The 24,065-nt window shown below is 36.7% G+C and overlaps 1 protein-coding gene across 4 annotated transcripts in view; it reads left to right on the top strand.

Annotated features, from left to right (window-relative positions):
• The window catches only part of UBR3 (ubiquitin protein ligase E3 component n-recognin 3), a 154,336-nt gene extending 130,698 nt beyond the window's left edge, over window positions 1-23,638 (top strand). For all 4 annotated transcript variants that reach the window (XM_060177740.1, XM_060177741.1, XM_060177742.1 and 1 more), the window contains exons 30-39: window positions 2,118-2,203; window positions 3,981-4,086; window positions 7,037-7,140; window positions 11,631-11,755; window positions 14,160-14,267; window positions 14,400-14,525; window positions 15,533-15,712; window positions 19,863-20,072; window positions 20,566-20,705; window positions 21,025-23,638. In XM_060177740.1, coding sequence (XP_060033723.1) covers window positions 2,118-2,203; window positions 3,981-4,086; window positions 7,037-7,140; window positions 11,631-11,755; window positions 14,160-14,267; window positions 14,400-14,525; window positions 15,533-15,712; window positions 19,863-20,072; window positions 20,566-20,705; window positions 21,025-21,142 — 1,303 coding nt within the window. In that variant the 3' untranslated portion in view covers window positions 21,143-23,638. The remainder of the gene's footprint in view (window positions 1-2,117; window positions 2,204-3,980; window positions 4,087-7,036; window positions 7,141-11,630; window positions 11,756-14,159; window positions 14,268-14,399; window positions 14,526-15,532; window positions 15,713-19,862; window positions 20,073-20,565; window positions 20,706-21,024) is intronic.
• The last annotated feature ends 427 nt before the right edge of the window (window positions 23,639-24,065 follow it).

The following is a 24,065-nucleotide window of genomic DNA, read 5'->3' as shown; positions in this document are numbered from 1 at the left end:
TTAAGCAGTTTTCCTTATTCTTTCAGATACAGAGATTTTTTTTCTCTTCTTTTCAAACTAATTTGAATGTATTTGTGTTAAAAGATAAAGAAAATAGAGTTTGCTGTTTTTGGATAACAAAGAGGCCCAGAGAATGTTTGCTTACAGCACATCTTTATTTCTTATATCATCCATTCTGGAGGACAGAAATAGAGTATTGTGTCATGATTTCAGTAGCTAAGGAAGATCAGATATGGGACATGCGCTGTGTGTGTGTGTGTGTGTGTGTGTGTATAGCAAGTCTCAAATAGCCAATTTAAAAGAAAATAAAATGAGATGAAAAATTGATGGCTAGGGTTTCTAGCATACTGATTTTAAAAGTCTTACATCTTGTTACATGCTGCTAAACCTTGGGAACTTTTTTTTTCATTATTGTTATTATTTTTTTAAGTCAGAAGGAATACATAGAAATCTTCCAACCATAATCTGAAACAATTAATTACATTTAATAGTTTCCTTTTAAGTATTCTTTAAAAATCAAACTCCTGGTAACATGTTTGTCGTCCTTTTAAACATTTTATGTGATGAATAAATATACAGAATTGTTCTTGTCTTTATATTTTAGTTAGCTTCTTTTTTTTGCAAATTATGCTGGAAAAAAAGTTGACATTCTAGTTCTGACATTTGTTTATAAGAATTGACAGTCTTTCTGGTTAGCTCTTTTAAAAATACTATCTTTTAGGAAATCTTAGTTTTTATAAGAGAATATAGCCATTAATTTTTTTCTACAGATTAGGCAACAGAAGATTTGTGAAAACAAATGTATTGATCTCATTTATATTCCCCTGATGAAGGAACACATGCTGGTCTCCGCTCGCTTTCTGTCCACTAATATGAAATCCTTGTCCCTGCTTCCTTGCTGGTAGGTTTTTAGAAGTTCAGTGAGCAATGCAAATCGCCTGAAGGGTAGAAAATTCCCTTGTCACACAGATGCCCTTATCAGCAGCAACCAGATGGAGCTCTGAGCAGGAACATTATCAGTGTTAAATTGCTTCCTCCCCCCACCACCCCCAGAGGACTAAAGCATTCCTTTAGAAATGGGTGGCAAGCAGTACAAACTAAGGAATATTAATATTTTGGATAGTTTTCTTTTATAAACAAATATATATATATATATATAAATAGCAGTCAAAAATTCCATGTTCAAAATACACCAAAAGCCTTTTAAAATGTTTTGTTTTAAATGAAGTAGGATAATATCCATTCTTGAGTTATTTGCAAAGAGTAAGCTTGAAATCTTGACACCCCCCCCCAAAAAAAAAGATAGGAGATTCTTGCTTAGTGTCAAATGCCTTTGTTGGATATAAAGTAGCCTATTCAATTTTAGTTGTGACAAATAAAGGTATTTAATAATACTGTTTAAAAGTGTGATTTAAATTATCATGGAATTAAAATTTTGGCAAAATTATATTGTTATTTTTCAGTAAATCTTTAGATTCCTCATCAATTTGATTTTTAATTATCATTTTACTAATTGATGCTATTTTATAGGCTAATGATTGCTACATATATATTGTAATTTCAGCTCTATATAAACTATTAAAGTTTAGCAATGTCAAATTACAGTGTATCTTAATAAAATTATAATTTTAGAAGCCCTTTAAAAAGCCTTAATTACACATGTTGCACATAGCTACCTTGACATTGGTGATTTGGTTTTTCACTGTTGGTTTCTATACCATCTTAGCTCCAGTGAGTGATAACCATTTCTCTGACAGGAAAATTGGTCTTTGTGTTTTAATATAACTACTCAGTGATTAAAAGTTGAAGTACAACTTTGTTGCTCAGATTCAAATGCAGGTTTATGAAATTTGTTGCATTTTTTTTTTTTTCTCCTTAAGGCCTAGTTTTCAGTATTTGCCAATAATTGGGATTTGGCAAGAGTTTATACTGTAATGTGCAACGTTTTACAGGTATAGATATGAACATATGAGTAAGAATAGATAAACTGTTGTGCTTTTTTCCCCGTTATGCAAAAGTTGATTATGGTTACATAAATAATAGAGTTAAACTTTATTACTTAGGTTGATTCAGACATATCTATGAGTTAAAAAGTGTTACTTCAACCTTACTTACAGAACCAATTTGGAGCTTGAGTTAATTCATCGAGGAGGCAATTTGTGTTCAGGTGGTGCAAGCACAACTGGCAAAAGATCTTGTTTAAGTAAGTATTAAATAGTGATGAATTAAAAATGATTATTTCCTTCCTTCCTTCCTTCCTTCCTTCCTTCCTTCCTTCCTTCCTTCCTTCCTTCCTTCCTTCCTTCCTTCTTTTCTTTTTTTTAAATGCCAGAGCACTGCCTCAGCTCTGGCTTATGGTGGTATGGGTGATTGAACCTGGGACTTTGGAGCTTCAGGCATGAGAGTCTCTTTGCATAACCATTATGCTACCTACTCCCACTCTAAAAGTAATTCTTTTCTAATGTAAGTTTAAAAAGTGCATACATGCAAACTACTGCTCATTAAGGTTCTTTTAAATTCTTTTTATGTCAGTTTTAGTAGTGATTATATAATTTAAATGGTTAGTCTTAGAAGAATGATGAATACTCAGCTATCTACAATAAAACAACAAGGGCAACAAAAGGGAATAAATAAATAGATTAATTAATTAAAAACAAAAAAACAAAAAAACAACCCTATCCAAAGGTGGGGAGAGGATATGGACAGATCTGGGGCTTTTGATGTAGAGATTTATCTAAAAAACAAACACTTATCCGAAGGGATCTCTGTGCACCTATATTCAGAGCAACATAATTTGTAATAACCCCAAGTATTTGTGATTTTCTAGAGAATGACTTCTGATTGACAAATACATGGAGTATTTATGGCAGATTAACCAAATCCTTGTCACTAGTAACAGAAATTCTTAAAAAAGAACATGTGAAAATGAAATTGAGGATTTTTTTCTTAGTAATTAATATTTTTAAACAAAAGTATTTCTTCTGATTGTCATGAGCAGAATTTCATTGAAAGCTATGCTTTGGTGTAGAGACAGGAAATGAAAATAGCTGAAATACTCCTTTGTGATACTCTCATTTCATTTATTTTTTTTTTCTTTATGTTGAATTAAAAGACACAGAAGTCACAGTTCAGTTTAAAGAGAATTTAGGGAAGATATTTGGTAAACCAGAACTCCATCCAGTAGTGTTTATATGAATACTATTGATGATATTATCTAGGGCAGTGTATGTAGTTTGCTTAAGAGGAGACCACAATAGTGAGAAGTTAAAGCTGACAAGCTTGAAACATAAAGCCAAGAAAAGTATGTCTGTAACAGAAGATGAAGAAACAAGCCGTTCCTATCTTAAGACTGAGTATAAGAACTGTTCTGATTCAGGGGCCTGGTGGTGGCGCACCTGATTGAGCGCATGTTACAGTGTGCAAGGACCCTGGTTCAAGCCCCCAGACCCCACCTGCAAGGGGAAAGCTTTGCAAGTGGTGAAGCAGTGTTGCAGGTGTGTATCTCTGTCTCTTTCCCTCTCTATCACCCCTTTCCTCTCAATTTCTGGCTGTCTCTATCCAATAAGTAAATAATGATAATAATAATAATAATTATAATAATAATAATAATAAAAGAACTGTTCTGATTCTATTAGAAATCATTTGTGATGTGGTTCGGGAGGTGGCACAGTGATAAAGCTTTGGATTCTCAAGCATGAGGTCCCGAGTTTGATCCCCAGCAGCACATGTACCAGAGTAATGTCTGGTTCTTTCTCTCTCCTCTTATCTTTCTCATAAATAAATAAAATCTTTAAAAGAAAAAAAAAAGAAATCACTTGGGTATGCATTTCAGAGGTTACCTTAACAGAGAACTTGGAGTAATTCATACTTGGTGAATTGCAATAATAAAAATAGGGACTATTTCATTATTAATAAGAAATTTTGTGAGAACATTGTTCTAGAAACAATTTAAACTTATTACTTTTATTCATTTTATTTAGATCAACTGTTCCATGTGTTAGCCTTGCACATGCGGCTTTATAGCATTGACTCTGAATATAATCCCTGGAGAAAGCTCACACAGTTAGTAGAGGAGATGAATTCACAGTAAGTATGTCCTTTCAAAAATTTTTATTCGAGGGGATTAATGGTTTACACTAAATACAGTTGTTGGTACATGTGTAAAACTTCTCAATTTTTTGCAAAACACTCTTACCTCCAGCCTAGACCCTCCAACACCATCATCCACCAGGACCTGAAAGCACTCCTCCCCACCCCCCACCCCCAGTCCTTTATTTTGTTGCAATACACCAATCCCAGTCCAAGTTCTACACTGTGTTTCCCTTTTCTGTTCTTATTTCTCAGTTTCTGTCCATGAGTGAGATCATCCCATATCCACTTAATGTGATCTCACTTAAAATGATTTCTTTGAGCTCCATCCAAGATGAGTTAAAGAAAGTGAATACATCATTCTTAATAGGTAATATTCCATTGTGTGTGTGTGTGTGTGTGTGTGTGTGTGTGTATGTGTGTGTGTATGTATCACAACTTTCTCAGCCACTCATCTGTTGTTGGACACCTGGGTTGCTTCCTCTTTTTTCTTATTCAGTGCTAGAGTTTACCTCTAGAGCTTCCTGAATGCGAACAGTGCACTCTACCTGTTAAGTTCCTACGACGTTATCCAAGTAGGTTTTTATATGGCTATACTTTCTGGCACAATAAATTGATCCAGGTTTACTTTGTATATTTTACATTCCATACCAGGAATCAACCATTTCTCCTTATAGTTCTTTTATTGAGAAATGGTGTTTAGAGACCAGAATCAGGGGACTAAAGCTTATACATAGCTACCATGCTGCCACTTGTTTATATTGGGTGTTGGAAAAATCATGACACATTTTTGTATAGAAATACATCAAAAAATATATCATGACTTTTTTTTTTTTCCTCCAGGGCTGGGGCTCAGTGCCTGTGCTATGAATCCACTGCTCCTGGAGGCTATTTTTTACCTTTTGTTGCCCTTGTTGTTTATCGTTGTTATTAGCATTATTGTTGCTATTGCTGCCATTGTTTGATAGGACAGAGAGAAATGGAGAGAGGAGGGGAAGACAGAGAGGGGGTGAGAAAGACACCTGCAGACCTGCTTCACCGCCTGTGAAGCGACTCCCCCTGCAGGTGGGGAGCCTTAAACTGGTCCTTGCAATTTGTGCTACGTGCACTTAACCTGCTGCACTACCACCCTCAGTGCACGTAGGGTCTGTGTATCTCTTCAAATTACTGTTTTGGGGGTGAGGGTAAGAAATACCCAGAAATGGAATTTTTGTATCTCACTCTTTAGTTGTATTCCTCTGCTGCCTCCTCCTTAATGTTTTGAGTCACCTCATACTGTTAACATAGGGGATGTACCAAGTTTACATTCCCATCATAGTATAAAAGAATTTCTTTTTTCAGACTCACTCAAATAATTTATTGCCATTATAAACATATAGCCTCAATATGAGATATCAAACTAAAACAAGTGCCAAGATCAAGACAGGATCTCTTCTAAGGTTTAGGGTTTGCCCAGAACTCCTTATACACGGCATGTCCCATACCAAGAGCCAGTGCTCCCACAACAAAGCCTCGGGCTGCCACATGCATGTGCATCAGATGAAAGGACGTTTTGTTTCGGTAATTTCTCTGCTCTTCAATTTGTATAATCCCTATGCAACAGTTGCTGCAAAATCTGCCATTCCAGTGGGGCAAATGGTGCCCCTTTAGCTTTTTGGTTAAATTTAAACCCCTGATTAAAGAAACACCCAGAAGCACCAGACCCCTCATGTACACACTGGCTTCTCAGTGTAAGAGAATTTTTGTCAGAGGTATTGCAGCATTTTATAAGGGCTGGGTGGCAGTGCGCCTGCTTGAGCACACATGTTAAGAGTGCTCAAGGACATGGGTTCAAGTCCCTGGTCTGTACCTGCAGGGGAAAAGCTTCATGAGCAGTGAAGCAGGGCTGCAGGTGTCTCTTCTTTCTCCCTTACTCTCTATCTTTTCCTCTCTCTGCTACCCAGTAAGTACATAAAATGTTCTTTTAAAAGAACCTTCTTGCCTTTTAGTATATGAGCTTGCAAAAAAAAAAATGTCAGACTTTTTCTAAGATTGTATGAGAACTGTGGAGATTATGAGGGTAGGGTAGAGAAACAGAACGTTGGTGTGCTGTGGATCTGTACCCCTGATATTTATAATCCTGTAAACTGTTATTAAATCACTAATAAAAACTTGGATCAGATAAAATTGTAGCACCCCAAAATAAAATGAACTATATTTACCTTGCAATTTTATACTTGTCTTGATGTTAAAGTCTTAAATTTTTATGTAACCAGAACTATCCTGGCCTTATATTTCTTTTTCACATTACATTCCAAACTAATATGTATATGTATATTATATGTATATAATATCTTATTTTGCCAGTGGGGTTGTCAATGGAGCATGTTCTGTATACATGGTCCCACAACTTCTGGTGGATTAAAAAAATTTTTTTAAAGATTTTATTTATTTATGAGAAAGTTAGGAGGAGAGAGAAAGAACCAGACATCACTCTGGCACATGTGCTGCTGGGGATCGAACTCAGGACCTCATGCTTGAGAGTCCAAAGCTTTATCACTGCGCCACCTCCCAGACCACAAAAAAAAAAAAAAATTTTTTTTTTTTGATGGAGGTTGAGAGAGATATGGTAGAGAAGAGAGGGGGAGAGGCAGCACCACAGTGCTCCACTGCTCATGGGTCTTCACATGTGTTGGTGCTTCTGAGTGGTGGCTGAGGTCTCAAAGCCAGGTCCCTGTGCATGGTGAATCGTGTCCTCCACTAGCTGAGCCACCTGCCAGCTCCCCGAACTCCTACTTCACATGCCTCCGTACCCACCCAAGAGCTCCACTTTTTCATCTAAGACTTCTCAGCTGCTGACAGAGTTCATTTCTGTCCCACAGGCATATATGAAAGATATAACATGAATTAAAACAGAAGATCTCTAATGTAGCCTACTCGTCCCTAAGTAAGTGTGTTTTTCTTCTAGACTTGGAAATGAAGAGCAGCAGCCTGAAGTTCCGATTCTTTATCATGACGTCACATCCCTTTTGCTCATCCAGATCTTGATGATGCCACAACCATTAAGGAAAGGTATATATGTATAGTTCAGATTCTCTTTTTTTTTTTTTTTTTTAATTTATTCCCTTTTGTTGCCCTTGGTATTTTATTGTAGTTATCATAGTTGTTATTGATGTCGTCGTTACTAGATAGGACAGAGAGAAATGGAGAGAGGAGGGGAAGATAGAGGGGTAGAGAAAGATAGACACCAGCAGACCTGCTTCACCACCTGTGAAGCGACTCCCCTGCAGGTGGGGAGCTGGAGGCTGGAACCGGGATCCTTAGATGCTGGTCCATGCACTTTGTACCACGTGTACTTAACCTGCTGCGCTACTGCTCGACTCCATATAGTTCAGATTCTTAAATTATGCAGACTGTATAATATATGCGATGACTAGTATAACAGTTGTGTGGACAATTACAGCATTCTGTCTGGTTGGTACAGATTGATATACAGCATTCTGTCTGGTTGGTACAGATTGATATAACATTCAGTCTCATGAAAGCATTTGATGTAGTTATTTGTCATTGGTAAGTAGTGAACATATATACAATAAAGGGTCATCTTTCCCTCTTCCCCCATTTAGATCAGTTATTTCCAGCATTTCAGTTAAAGGCTGGCGAAATAACTCTGTAACTCTTGTTTAAACAAAACAAAAGTAATCCAAGGTGAAATTGATAGCATAATGCCTGTGCAAAAGACTTTCATGCCTGAGGTTTCAGAGATCTGAGTTCACACCACAAATAGCCAGTTTAGGTAAAATAATAAACCAGAATATGTTAAAACATAGGAAAATAGAATTACTGTGCCTTAATGCCTTTAACCTACTTACATGCTTACATATTTTTGATACACTAATAATCACAGAATTATATGAAATGTGTTTTAAATGGATTTAAATGGATATCATTACATTGGTATTATATTATTATATTAGCAACATTAAAAATATTTTACCAAATAATTAACCATTTTCTCTTGGGAAGAAACTAAGTTTTTATGCATAAGTTACACTGGAAGAATATCACTAAGTATATAAAGGTCTTGTTATTGGGGAAGATACTCTGTGTGTATACTTCAGATTGACCTTTGGTAAAACCTTTTACCTGAAGGTATGACATGATCATTTACTGTCAGTATAGAAAAACCACTTTTTCTTACAAGCAGTAACACTAATGAGTTAATATTGTCACTAATAAGCATAATGCTTTATAGTAGCACTATGAATTTTGGATTAATGTGGATTTTTTTTGGTTAGCTTATTTTTCTCACATTTCTCCTATCACTTCATAAGTCATCCTTAAATTGTGTGTGTGTGTGTGTGAGATTTAATAGTGGTTTATAAGAAGTTAGGATTATAGGGATATAGTTCCATACCACACTCACTCCTCCTACCGCCAATGAGTTTGGTTGTTATTTCCCATAAATCTACAGGTTTCTTCCCTCTGTCTCTCCTTCCCTGCCATTTTATTAGTTGAAAAATGTTTTTATTTTGTCTACATTATGTTAACTGTATCCCTGTATTTAATATCATGACCTTCCTGTTAATATCCCTGTTAACTGTATAACTGTATTTAATATCATGATCTTCTGTTCTTATGTATTTTATACAAGCCAGTAGCTAGATCCAAACACTTGAATGCAATTTTTTGTTAACCAGGACACTGATCTGCTCTGGCATATGGTGGTGCAGGGAATTGAACCTGGGACCCCAGAGCCTCAGGCATGAAAGTTTCTTTGCATAACCATTATGCGGTCTACCCCCACTTCAATTCAATTTCTTACTTCTTTTTCTTTTTGCAAAAATTATTCATAACTAATATTAAGTATTTTCTATAAGGAGAAAGTTCCTATTTTTCTCTTTTTTTTGACACTAGGGGCAACTGTTGTTTGGCTAAATCTTTTTTTTTTTTTTTTTTACCAGAGCACTGCACAGCTCTGGCTTATGATGGGGCAGGGGATTGAACCTGGGACTTTGGAGCCTCAGGCATGAGTCTATTTTCATAACTATTATGCTGTCTACCCCTGCCCTAAATCTACTCTTTTTATGTGTTAGGTGGAGTGTTTTGTTGTTTGTCACTGGGAAGCATTTATTCATTATTGATGACTGTGGACACAGTGTTAGGGGAGCGCAGAGGGTCTGTAGATGCTGCTGTCCTCCAGACATTCGTGCAGCCAGGGCTCCAGGGTTCTGCAAGTTCTGTGAGCGGATGGCTTGTCGGCATGATTGGGTGTCAGAGGTTGGGTCCAGGTCTGGGGTTGGGCACATGAGTGGAGTGCAGTGGCGGTAGGTATCAGCAGAGGGAACATGTCCATTCCCCAGACCTTCACAGTAGAGTGCAAGCCTAAGCACATGTGACTCCTCTAGTGAGTGTGTACACATGAGTATACCTAAGTGCTGTATGTCTGTGTGCACATCAGATAATAGTTGAAATAATCCCAGTGAGCTGCCTGCTGCATGCTATGAGAGTAGCAATACCATCTTCCTCCCTAAGTTCTGGTGACGCCCATTACAGATACCTTGTCATAGCAGGTCACACCCTACACCTTAAACTTGGGGCTCAACTGGCTCAGCTCCCAGATAGAGTTGATATACTCCAGCTGCCAGGGGATCTTCCAGGCCACATCACAGGAAGAAGCAGAGTCCTTGAATTGCAGCTTGACCTTCTCACCATGGCTGTGGTCATGGTCGCATTGATTTGAAAGCAGACATTAGGAGTCCCTGCAGCTGGCACTGTCTGGAATTGTTCTTACCCTCCTCACACCGTAGAGGCACTCCTGGCCCAGCATTATGGCCAGCGTGACCAGGAGGATGTCTCTTGGCTCTTCCTAGCTTCAGCATCCCTTCCAGTTGACAACCTCTTTATGTGGAATTCTTTTTTTTTTTCTAGGTGGAATTTTTAGAAGGATTTTTTTTTTCCTCATCTGCTATTTGTTGTATCAACTATAGAGTTGATAAAGGAAAAGCAGTTTAAATGCATGACTCTTTTATTCACCCATTTCCAGAAAATGAACTGTCATTTTTAGCATTACTGCTATTTAAAAATATCATTGATAGATTCTGACAAATTAAATTTCTTTCTGTCCCAGTGGAACAAGAACTATTTAAGGCAGGGATAGATAGCATAACGGTTATGAAAAGAGACTCTCAAGCCCGAGGTTGTATTGTTATGTGGAAAACTGGGAAATATTATGCATGTACAAACTATTGTATTTACCGTCGACTATAAAACATTCATCCCCCAATAAAGGGGGGGAAAAAGACTCTTAAATCTATGCTTGACGTGTTTACCAATGGACTTTAAAGAATCCATGAATTACCTAAAAGACAAGGGCAAGGGAAAAGAAACAAATTTTACTACCTTTTTTTTTTTTTAATGTCAGTATGACTTTTCCTGGTTGCCTGCAAGCTTCACTGCCTCTTGGGACCTTTTTTCCTTTGACAGAGAATGAGGGAAAGAGAGACAGTGAAGGAGAGACACTTGCAGCACTGCTTCACTATTTGTGAAGCTTCCCCCTGCAGGTAGGGGCCAGGGATTTGAACCCAGGTCTTTACATGTGCATGAGGAAATGTCTTACATTTTATTTTTTCTAAGAAATGCCATAGTTCTTACCAGAATCACAAAAGGATTTTGACCCCCTAGGAAGAGATGTTATTTTCACTCTGATTTATTTATTTATTTAAAATAAATTCCCTTGAGGACTCCTGGAAATATTTCAAAAGATATCATAAGGAAGAGCAATATGGAAGTCACCTTTGTACATCTGAAACTTAAATGCTATTATAACATAATGTTACTGTGATAATAATTAAAATTCAATGAGTGTCTAAAATATTCAAATTTCTTATCATATCGTACCATACCATATCATATTCTTTTTTAAAATTTTATTTATTTTCCCTTTTGTTGCCCTTGTTTTTATTGTTGTAGTTATTATTGTTGTCATCGTTGGTAGATAGGACAGAGAGAAATGGAGAGAGGAGGGGAAGACAGAGGGTGAGAGAAAGATAGACACCTGCAGACCTGCTTCACTGCCTGTGAAGCGACTCCCTATAGGTGGGGAGCTGGGAGCTTGAACCGGGATCCTTATGCTGGTCCTTGCGCTTTGCACCACGTGCGCTTAACCCGCTGCACTACTGCCCAACTCCCACTATATCATATTCTTTTAAGATCTATGTCATACTAGAAATAGATGAAATGTTAGTTTTAAACATCCTTTCTTAGTAAGCACCTGATGTCTAGTTAAGAGGATTTGCGAGGTTACAGTTATGTCAAGCTTGAGTGGCATTAACACGTTTGTCTTCTAAAACAGCTTCCTACCATGCTAGATACCTTTCATTTAAATGTTCTGCAGATGAATAATTTCACACCTGTTGGATAGCAAATACATCATGTTACAATATCAGTAACTAAGTGATGAACAAAAAACAATTCCTTGGGCATGGAAAGACATTTTAAAACTTGCTTCTAGTACAAGTGTTTTAGATTTTAAGGAAATCATGTTCTTCTCTCTCTTGTAGACCACTTCACCTGCATCGTGAAGGTGCTTTTTAACCTGCTCTATACGCAAGCTCTTGTAGCACTTTCGGTTAAATGCAATGAGGAAGATAGGTCAGCCTGGAAACACACAGGAGCTCTCAAAAAGGTCAGTGTCTTGCCTGGGTTTTTCATGTAGTAATTTGGTGAACTGATTTAGATTGGTGAGATGAGTGAATGTGATTAAAAGTTTGAAAGAATAAGTGAGGGAGGTGAGAGGGTGGGGACACAGAACCTTGGTGGCAGGTGCAGTGTGGAACTATACCCTGTTTGTCATCTTATAATCTTGTAACCCACTGTTAATCACAAATAAAATGGAAAAAGAAAAAGACAAGTGAAAGGCAAGTTTATACCTATGGGTCTACATCAAATTAAAAAGCTTCTGCACAGCAAAAGAAGCCACTACCCAAAAGAGACCCTTCACAGAATGGGAGAAGATCTTTACGTGCCATACAGCAGACAAGAGGCTAATAGCTAAAATATATAAAGAGCTTGCCAGACTCAACAACAAGACAACAAATAACCCCATCCAAAAATGGGGAGAGGACATGGCAGAATATTCACCACAGAAGAGATCCAAAAGGCCGAGAAACACATGAAAAAATGCTCCAAGTCTCTGATTGTCAGAGAAATGCAAATCAAGACAACAATGAGATACCGCTTCACTCCTGTGAGAATGTCATACATCAGAAAAGGTAACAACAGCAAATGCTGAAGAGGCTGTGGGGTCAAAGGAACCCTCCTGCACTGCTGGTGGGAATGTCAATTGGTCCAACCCCTGTGGAGAACAGTCTGGAGAACTCTCAGAAGGCTAGAAATGGACCTACCCTATGATCCTGCAATTCCTCTTCTGGAGATCTATCCTAAGGAACCCAACACACCCATCCAAAAAGATCTGTGTACACATATGTTCTTAGCAGCACAATTTGTAATAGCCAAAACCTGGAAGCAACCCAGGTGTCCAACAACAGATGAGTGGCTGAGCAAGTTGTGGTATATATACACAATGGAATACTACTCAGCTGTAAAAAATGGTGACTTCACTGTTTTCAGCCACTCTTGGATGGACCTTGAAAAAATCATGTTGAGTGAAATAAGTCAGAAACAGAAGGATGAATATGGGATGATCTCACTCTCAGGCAGAAGTTGAAAAACAAGATCAGAAAAGAAAACACAAGTAGAACCTGAACTGGAATTGGCGTATTGCACCAAAGTAAAAGACTGGGATGGGGGGGGGGGTGAGAATACAGGTTCAAAAAGGAGGATGACAGAGGACCTAGTAGGGGTTGTATAATTATATGGAAAACTGGGAAATGTTATGCGTGTACAAACTATTGTATTTACTGTCGAATGTAAAACGTTAATTCCCCAATAAAGAAATTTAAAAGAGAAAAGAAAAAAGAAAAGAAAAAGACTAAGTGACTTAATGAGATTATTGAAATGGAAAATCTTTAGACCAAAAACAGTGGTTTTTTAAAAAATGATTTACTTGATTTTGTTGCTGTTGTTGTCGTCATTGGAACTTCATCACTCCAGGCTGATTTTTTTTAGATAGAGACAGAGATGGAGAGATATCGGAGAGAAATACATCTTAGCACTGAAATTTCCTTCAGTGTGGTTCAGACCTGGGTGGTATGTGTGAACAAGCAAGAATACTATGCCCTGTATGCAATCTTACAGTCGTGTAGCCCACTGTTTTTTTTTTTTTTAATGTATTTTATTTATTTCTGGATAGAGACATTGAGAGGAGAGGGGTAGATAGGGAAAGAGACAGAGAGACATCTGCAGCCCTGCTTTACCACTCAATGAAGCTTTCCCCCTGCAGGGGGCGACCAGGGGTTTGAACTAGGGTCCTTGCGCACTGTAACATGACTGCTTAACCAAGTGCACCACCACCTGGCCCCTAACAACTGAAAAAAAAGAGAAAGACCAAGTTAATGAAAGTATTGAAATGGAGCAGTATTTAATTTCTCACTATGAATATATGTCAGTGGGTATATTGGACATGCAGCTATGTCTTCTTTTGGATTATTTAGGAAAGTTTTCCAGGTATGGGAATTACTTGATTAGAAATATCATTTACATATGTTTATTTAAACATGTAATTTATGTGCTGCTTCTTAAGTACTGGAATACCAAATTTCACTGCGAATCCGGAGATATACTATTATATACAGAATTTGAGAAGTTGAAGTCTACATACTTGAAAAATAATGCAGTCACAATTATCTGTACTCTAATTATTAAAAAATGTTCTTTTTCATCACTCACGCTAGTGTGCAAGGATCTGGCTGTAAGCCCCCACTCCCCACCTGATTGGGGAAAGCTTCACAAGCATTGAAGGGGGTCTGTGGGTGTCTTTCTCTCTCATTCTTTCTTCTCAATTTCTTTCTGTCTGTATCCAAAACAAACACAGTTAAAAAAAACATTAGTTTTTTTTTTTTTTAAGTGTTCTTTTTCAGTGTAAAGTTTTTGTAATGAGTGATGGAACTAATTTTTTTCTTCTTTTCCAGAATACATGTGATGCAGAAAAGTCTTATGAAGTATTATTGAGCTTTGTAATAACTGAACTATCTAAAGGAAAGCTATATCACGAAGAAGCGACTCAGGAGTGTGCAATGGTATGTTCTTTTGAAAATTAGACACGCAGGTTACATTATTAAGAATTTAAATTTTTGTCGCCAGTATGAATATAAAAATTAGCTACATCTACTATAGGATGATTTGTTCAGATTTTCTTTTTTTAATTTTAGGTTAGTCTTGTCACTTGGTCTCCTGAGTCCCTGGAAAGATGCTTACAGGACTTCTGTTTACCTTTCCTCAGAATTACCAGCCTTCTTCAACACCACCTTTTTGGGGAAGATTTACCTAGCTGCCAGGTATAATTTGGGGGTAGGGGTAGAGAACTCTGTTTTATAATCAGATAGTTCAAAAAACAAAAATCCAATACAATATTTACACCTGTATCCAGAACTGCCATGCAAATATATGTTGGACTTACTCAAAGGAATAGATGTTTAGAATATTAACTGTTTCTATTTTTTATTTGTCATATCAAACATTTTTATGATGTTCATTATATTTGGTGCTTGAGAAATGTTAGATTATACCAGTCATAATGCTTGAATAGGGCTGTACTATTCATATGGATATATTTATCACTTTTATCTATTGCTGTGCTTATCCCTAATTATTTGCTTTTAACATCCTTTTAAAATTAATTAAGTAACTTTTTAATTATCTTTATTTATTGGGTAGAGAGAGACAAATCGAGAGGAAAAGGGGTGATAGAGAAGGAGAGACACCTGCAATACTGCTTTACCACTCGCAAAACTTTTACCCTTTACGTGGGGGCTGGGGACTCCAACCCGGGTCCCCCGGGCTTTGTAACATGCACTCAGTCAGATGTGTCACCATTAGGCCCCTTAATTAATTAATTTATTTACTTATTGCCACTAGAGTTATCACTCATTCATACTGCTAAATATTATTAAAATTTATTCTTTCGGTCTTTTTTATTCTAGTCACAAATCCTGCTTTCTTTTTGCCTGAAACCTTTGCTTTCATAATGTAGCGAGGTTCTATACTGTATTTATCAAATATATGACAACACTATTTAAAAATTAAATGTTTAAATTAAGCACACTATGAAACTTAGAAGTTAAACTTTATAGAAAACTGTTAAAGGGATATTTGCACACAATAGCTAGAAAAGCTTTTCTCCTTTATTTGTTCTGCCTTTTCCCTTCACTTTTCTTTACTGGATTCAGTTAAGACAGTTGTTTCACTTTCCAAAAATAATTAATGTTGATGACACTTAAAGTATTTTTAATGGGAATTATTCTTGATAAAATATCTTGAGAATTTTCTGTTTCACACCTAAAAGGAAGAAGAAGAATTTTCAGTTCTTTCCAGCTGTCTGGGACTTCTGCCAACATTTTACCAAACAGAACATCCATTCATCAGTGCCTCCTGCCTGGATTGGCCAGTTCCAGCATTTGATATTATATCTCAGTGGTGTTTTGAGATCAATTCGTTTACTGAAAGACATGCAGAACAAGGGAAGGTATGTAAAAAGAGTAGTTCTTACTTGCCATAGTAACGATATGCTAGTAGGAAAGAGAACAATGATGGTGCAGCTGGAGAAAGGGCTAAACTCTTTGGCCTTTCATGCCTGAGGTTCCCAGTTCAGTCCCATGTACTAGAGGGATGCTCTGGCTTCTCTTCCTCCTCCCCCCCCACCGCCTTGTGTGAAGCTCTCTCTTATGTATTAGATTGAGGACTGCCCCATCTTGCTCACTTCTCTAACCTCATTCTCTACAACTCCCCACGCCACCACCTTGTTCAAACCATAAAATAATATTTAAATATGCGGTGTGTATTTCCAAATGTCTGTTGTTACTTATTGCTATTACTTTTATCTAAAGCAATCTTGTTCTCTATCTCTTGTTGAATCACCACCCTTCAAGGCTTTGCTATGATAAATGTTCTTTCCTTTTTTTTTCTTTTTAAAAATAGTTTCTATGAGAAGAACTATATATTTAATTTCTTTGATTATCTTTATTTATTGCATAAAGACAGCCAGAAACCAAGAAGGAAATGGGGAGATAGAGAGGAAGAGAGACAGAGTTAGACATTTGCAGCCCTGCTTCACCACTTGTAAAGTTTTCCCCCTGCAGGTGAGGACTGGGGTCTTAAACCTGGGTCCTTGCACATTGTAACACGTGTGCTCAGCCAGGTGCGCCATCACCCAGACCCTCTCTCTCTCTCTCTTCTTTTTTTAAAAATTATTATTGGCTAAAGACAGTGGGATTTAGAGAGAAGGAAGGTAGAGAGGGAGAGAGACAGAGACACCTGCAGCCCTGCTTCACCACTTGTGAGCTTCCCTCTGCAGGTGGGGGCCAGGGGCTTGAACCTGGCTCTTGCTTATTAAAATGTGCGTGCTTAATCAGGTGTGCTAATGTCTGGCCCCAGTCTTTTTTTTTTTTTTTTCCCTATAAAACTTTGTTTGATGATTTCTCTTCCCATACAACATTTTATTTTCGTGTGCTTATTACTGGGCCTCAGTGTCTGCATGACTCCATTGTTCCTAGCACCCATTGTTTTCCTTTGTCCTTTGTCTTTTGTTTTTATTTTTGTTTTTTTAGATAGATGGTAAGAGACAAGCAGAGAAAAAGAATTATAGACAGAAGGAGAGACGCCTGTCATACTGCTTCATTGCTTGTGAAGCTTCCCATTTGCGGCTAAGGACCCGGGGCTTGAACCCGGGTCCTTGTGCTTGCCTGATTTGCACTCCACTCAGTGCTCTACCACCTGGCCCTTTCCTCCACAGTCTTCATCTCTTCCCTCCAGTGCACTATATGATAGCACTTTTGCCACTTTTGTCTTTAACAGTTGCCATATTCATCGTATTGTTTTATTTATATAGACAAATTGAGAGGGGGAGGGAGATAAAGAGGGAAAGAGGCAGAGAGACACCTGCAGGTGAGGACCAGGGGCTTGAACCCAGGTCCTTGTGCACTGTAATGTGTGCACTTAACCTGGTGCACCGTGACCTGGCCTTATTCATTCAGTTTGTTTAGTGTGTGTGAATGAGGTCAACACAAAGCAAGAAATTATTTTTTATTTATCCAAATGCCTGTTTCCTAGAAAGTTCTTGATTATGTAACTCCAGAGAATGAACCCAGGACTTTATATATGTTTGGTATTGCTGACTCTAGCTTTGTTGTTGTTTTTTTTTTCTAATTCTGTATATTTTCAGTGGAGGCAGACACCAAAGGGCCACTTCACCATCCATGGAACCTCACCCATTTTGTGAAATGTTTAATACAGATTAGTCACCTAATAAAATTCTGTGAGACCCTGAATATGTGGAATGATGCCATCAGCAGAAAAAAACTGATAAAGAAGAGTTAAGATTCAGGAGAAATGATAACTTTGGCATCAAAGAAACAATAGAAATTGTTAGAATTATAAAATATTAATAATCATTTTGAGATGGACTTGTCCAACTAGTTACAAATGCTCAAATTAATAATGAAGGCAAAGTGGACATAATTAATAAATGTCTTTTTCTCATCTACACATTTTAATCAAAATCCTTAAAGACAGATTTATGCTTTTTTAAAAAGTTCATTCCACCTTGTGTATGATACATAAAAACCTTACTTTTTAATTTTTTATTTTATTTTATTTTATTTATAAAAAGGAAACACTGACACAACCATAGAATAAGAGGGGTACAACTCCACGCCATTCCCACCACCAGAACTCCATGTCCCATCCCCCCCCCCCCCATAGCTTTCCTACTCTTTAACCCTCTGGGAGCATGGACCCAAAGTCATTGTGGGGTGCAGAAGGTGGAAGGTCTGGCTTCTGTAATTACTTCCCTGCTGAACATGGGCATTGACAGGTTGGTCTATACTCCCAGCCTGTCTCTCTCTTTCCCTAGTAGGGTGGGGCTATGGAAAGCAGAGCTCCAGGACACATTGGTGGGGTTGTCTGTCCGGGGAAGTCTGGTCGGCATCATGGTAGCATCTGGAACCTGGTGGTTGAGAAGAGAGTTAACATACAAAGCCAAACAAGTTGTTGAACAATCATGAGCCTAAAGGCTGGAATAGTGCAGATGAAGAGTTGGGGGATTCTCCGTTTTGTAGATAGCTAGTAGGCATATTTTAGTTATAGTCCAAAGGGCCTGTGGCTATACTAGTTTTTTGGTTTTTTTTTTTCCCCTGAGCCTGAAATCTGAAATGCAGGTTGATTCAAGTTACTGTCTGGGGAGATGATGTCATGGCTACATAAAGGAAAACCTTTTTCCTATCTAGTACTTTTAAAATTCACAGATGTTAGCTAGAACCTGCAGTTTTATTGTGATGTCTGGAAACATATGAGGACTTAACTTGAAATAAAAGACAGCTGCAGTTGTAGAACAGTACATGAGAAAAGTGAAGAGCATTCTTTGAGTATTTTGTCTTCATGAGCGCCATACAGGAAACAGTGGACAAACGTGAACTCATTTAAAATATAAGAATGAGCCTACATTTTATTTTAGATGAATGATTTTAGTGCGGATAAGTAAGTTATCACTTACATTTTTTTAACCTTTTTTTTTTGGCAAAATTGAATGAAAATTATTTTATAATCAAAACAGTAGACTTCATTTAACTGGTTTTCGTGCATGAAAAGATTTTTCACAAGGTATTCAAGTTTGCTACTCTGACCCGCATCAGTCAGCACTGCCTTTGGTTTGTTCTGTCTCTAGCCCTGACCCTGACCCTAGGCCAACCATATTTTTATTACCAGAAACTTTAAATTCTGATAAAGAGATTTAGAAAGATAGACAGTGATAGGAATGAAGTAATCCTGTGACAGTACCCTTGAAAGATAGTTCAAATTACTTCTTCTAATTTTCTTTATCAGCTGATTATCGTTGCTTGCAAGCCTCGGACCTGTTTTCCCTAAAGAGCTACCACAGGTCGATTCTGCCTCAACCACTTTTCCTTCCCTCCATGAGTTTGCTAGCAATTCAGGTTCCTGAAAGAGAGAATCTGACTGGTTTAATTTGCTTGATATATGTGCCCCTGTGACGAGGCAGGGTTTTATGACAAGGTAGCCTCATTGACCTGTATGGAGCAAGAGAAGAGACTATTTCCCCCAAAGAAATTATACTACTGCTATTACATTAGAAGGCAGTGAGGATGCTAGACAAATTTAAATAAAGCAAAGCAAATTCTGTTGGCTCACTACCTTCACATACTGCCAAACACAGAGACATATTTTTTCCTATCCAATGAGTTTTATTTCTTCTCTGTTCAAAGTGATGTCAGCAAACTCATTTATAGTGGCAGATGCATACCCCACTTTCCTAAATAGACAGCCTATTTAAGTCTCAACCTGTAGTTATAATACTAGGCCTTCCTTAACCTAAAGACACCAAGAAACATCAATTCACTTTGTGTGTGATTTGTTGTGACCACACTCTAATGGCCTGCTCACCCTGAATTAATAATGGAGTAGCAGCTGGAAAGAAAACAAACAAACTCTATTTTTATACAATTTTAAGTCTGAAACAAAATATATACTGCAGGGAAATTTAACCTGGTTTTTCTTTTTATGATTATAGCAGAACATGTGTGAAGACTTGTCTTCGAAAGTCAAGTTAGTTTTTAGTGGCTTAAATGCATGGGGTGAATGAATATTTTTCTATGCTGTTTCAGGCCTTGCTTATCCAAGAGTCAAGATGGAAATTACCACACCTGCTGCAGTTGCCTGAGAATTATAACACCATTTTCCAGTACTACCACAGAAAAACCTGTAGCGTGTGCACCAAGGTTCCTAAAGATCCTGCTGTTTGCCTTGTTTGTGGCACTTTCGTTTGCCTGAAAGGACTTTGCTGCAAGCAACAGAGTTACTGTGAATGTGTATTGGTAAGCAATAGTAAATCATATAAAATCTTTTATCACACGGAAATGTAGGACATATGGTCAAGTTAACTTTTCAAGTTTAATTGCTCTTTGAATGAAATACATAATACAGGAATTTTGTTCTTGATTTTTCTTTTTTACTTTAAGTGTCCAAAAGAGCAAAAGAAGCACTTTATTAATGTGTGGGTCGCAACCTTCTGTAGTGCTATTCAGCTTCTCTTCCTACTCCCACTGCCCTTGAGTGGTATTTAAATGTGCTCAGAAATGACAGTCATATTTTGCTTTCTTAAGAGAACTCTTATCCAGATTTCTCCTCGTGTATTAATAAAAATGTGTTAGGAATGAGGTTGTAAGTTTAATCTGAATGAAATCTTACTAAAATTAAATTGTTTAGGAGATATTTAATTTAGGTACTCTTGCTTACAGAGTTCATTGCATGGTTGTATTGATATTTGTATGTTTACATAGATACTTTAATTTTTTTTTTTTTTTTTAGCATTCTCAGAATTGTGGTGCCGGAACAGGGATTTTCCTTTTGATTAATGCATCAGTGATTATCATCATTCGAGGTCACCGCTTCTGCCTCTGGGGTTCTGTGTATTTGGATGCTCATGGAGAGGAAGACCGGGATCTTAGGTAAGATGCAGGTGCATAGATTGTGGGGGTATCTGATTGTAGTTGCATCAGTCAGAGCAATGTACCACCCTGGCTCTGCAAATATAATAATTATATTTCACACTTAAGAACTCCTGACAGCCATTAAGTTGGAGCTACTTCTAGTTTTTTGAGATATTTCTCCCATCAACATGATTAATGAAGCATTTGGAGAAAAACAAACAAAAAACTACCAAATAACTGTGAAACTTTTGCCATAAAGAATATATATATCTTTGTGAACTCTTTTATTATGTTATAATGTACTTTCATGTTTTTTTTTTTTTTCTTTTTGTTTTAGGCGAGGCAAACCTCTCTACATTTGTAAGGAGAGATACAAAGTTCTTGAACAGCAGTGGATTTCTCATACTTTTGATCACATCAACAAAAGATGGGGCCCACATTACAATGGCCTGTGACTCACCACCTCAGCATTGCATTCTATCATCATTTTCATTAAAGATATATCAACAATAAGCTTTAACTTAATTTGGGGGTCAACACTTGCTGAGGGGGGATAAAAAAGACAAACATATGCTATAAAGCCTTTCCAAAATTAGGTGCTTGGTAATCACATTAATAGTATAATACTTTTTTCAAGTATGTGGAGAATATAACAAATAACAAATCACTCTTTAGTGGTCTTTTTTTTTTTTTTTTTAAAGTCCACAGTTAATAAGAAGCACAACTTGTTGACAAAATGATTTAATAGTGATTCTCTCCTGGCAAGGCATATCAATTACTCATTGATACTGAGAGTGGGTATGATTTTATTTAAAGTTTTACTGCTTCTTTATATCTGTGTGTTTAATTTGTGTTGCTTAACATAATGCATCTTTCCCCTCTGCCATTTCTTGTGTTCATTTGAGATTTTGGCTGTATGTAATTAGAAACTATGATTTATAAACATGATTTATGTAAAACATGATTTATGTGAAATACTGTATAGTAAAACTTAGTTGGTTTAATAGTAGTAGAACTTAAATTTTTTTTCTTATTGTGAAAAATCTGTTAAAAGTTTAAGGCTTTGCTGAAAACTTAATTCATTCTCAGGAATTTCATAAATATTCTCCCCAGGTAAATAATTGAAATAGTTGTAAAATAAGTAGATAGTTGCTGTTGACATAATACAATACATTTGGGGGATATGTCTGCCATTGTAGTTGGAAAACTCACTGGAGTAGAACAAATCTGGGGCTGTTGGAAAAGCCAGGACACATACTTTCATAGAAAAAACATGAAAAAATACATTCCGACTTTTCTGACAACACAGTAGTTTTTATTATACCATCAGCATTTCTAAGAGCATCTAGATGGCAAATTTTGACTCTACGCATATCCACCTTTACTACCAAATTTTTGTTTCAGAAATAAGACAGGAAATGATCAGACATCCCCACACATGAAGCATAGTTTTAGAACTTTCTGTCAGGCTAAGAAGTTCATCCATACTATATTTGTATAGTGTAATCACTGCTGTTTCTTCTTGTTTCCTAAAGAAAAAGGCTCAGTGGTGATGCCCTCATGAACGAGCAGTGCATCTGCGTTCTTCTTGGAAACTGATATGAAAAAAGTAACTAATGATTGTTAGAAATTTCCTTCCTTCCTTCCTTCCTTCCTCCCTCCCTCCCTTCCTCCCTTCCTCCCTTCCTCCCTTCCCCTTCCCCTTCCCCCTCCTCTCCCCCTCCCCCTCCCCCTCCCTCTCCTCCTCCTTCTCCTTCTCCTTCTCCTTCTTCCTCTTTACATTAAGAATGAGGCTGATTGTGCTAAAATCTAATCAGTAAGTAAAGAAGAATACAGAAAGCATGTTATATATTGCTGCCAAGGTTTTTCTCCCAAGTGGCTCAGTAGTTTGATGATTATTTCATATATAGTGTTACCAAGAAATTCCTGGTACGTTGAACTTCTGTGGCTTGTTCTTTAAAATAACATTTTTACAAGTAAAAAAAAAAAAAAGCCTAAAAAATATCTCATGATGAATATAAAAGTAAATTCAGATCAATGTTCCAAAAATTACTAATGACACATTATTGTATATTAAAATGGACATTAAATTATGGCATTACATAAAAATCAAGAGAATGGAATAGTACATATTCAATGTACTCAAAAAGTAAGAAAAAAAATTCCTATAGGTCTACAATAAAGTACTTGGGATAAAGCTTGTTATTTTTATATACATTTCCAACACATTAAGATAACTTTCTGAAAGACTAGAACGAGACTATTCTGTTGAACTCAATAGCTGTCCTTCCCAGCACATCGCTACTTTTTAAAATACTGTATCATAAGTTTAGCCTGTCATATTTTTTGCATTGTTTATTATGAATACCAGGCCATTTGTGAGTGTGGTTAAAGAGCAAAATGCTAATTTACATCTCTAGTGTACACTGTTAAAGGATTCATGAACTTGAATAATTCTACAGTTTGAAACTCTGATGCTATATATACATGGTATAATGTATTCAGACTTTGATTACTACATATTTAAAATGGAATGTTTTTTGGTTGTGCATATGGATGTGAAGTGAAAATATTAGCCTTAACATTAAAATTTGGGTATTTGATAGTGTTTATTTTGATATTGGTGAATTAGTCACCAGTAAATTTTAAAAAAGCACTTGGTTGAAAAATTGTACTTGAATACATACATGCATGCTGCTAAACTAGAACTTTAATTTTTCCCCATAACTTTTATAAGTCCCATTTATAAACCCACTTTTAAAAATAACAGATCCACGTTAGAGTGATGTGTGTATATTATTCAAAAATGTACTGGTGTGATATCTTGTATGAATGATCATTTAAATACAGTACATTACTGTAGAAGCTAAAACAATCTTTATAATTAAGCAAAAATGACAAAGCTAGGAATAATCAACATTGTAAGATATGTTAATAAAAGCCTACTGTCATTTGGTTTGTGAAAGGTCCTTAAAATGTTTAATGTTACATATTTTTCTTTTCAAAGATGAAAAGAACAGAGTATAACAAAACTACTAATAGTTACCTAGGCATGAGTTAAGTAAATATAAAGGGGTTGGTTTCTTTTTAACTTTAGTTTGAAATTTTCTATTCTATCCTTAAATTTCAGTTGATGCAAAGCCTTTGTTAAATGTATGTATTACTGGCAGGAGGGAAAATGGCCATTGGCATAGACATCTGAGGACCACTGCTATGGTCTTTATTGCTTTTTAAAATCTTTCCATTAGATATTAGATATTTAATATTTATTTATTCCCTTTTGTTGCCCTGGTTGTTTTATTGTTGTAGTTATTACTGTTGTTGTTATTGATGTCGTTGTTGGGTAGGGCAGAGAGAAATGGAGAGAGGAGGGGAAGA

The sequence above is a fragment of the Erinaceus europaeus genome, chromosome 18 (genome assembly GCF_950295315.1).
Source record: "Erinaceus europaeus chromosome 18, mEriEur2.1, whole genome shotgun sequence".
Taxonomy (NCBI): Eukaryota; Metazoa; Chordata; class Mammalia; order Eulipotyphla; family Erinaceidae; genus Erinaceus; species Erinaceus europaeus.
This window is presented reverse-complemented; position numbering and strand designations above follow the sequence as displayed.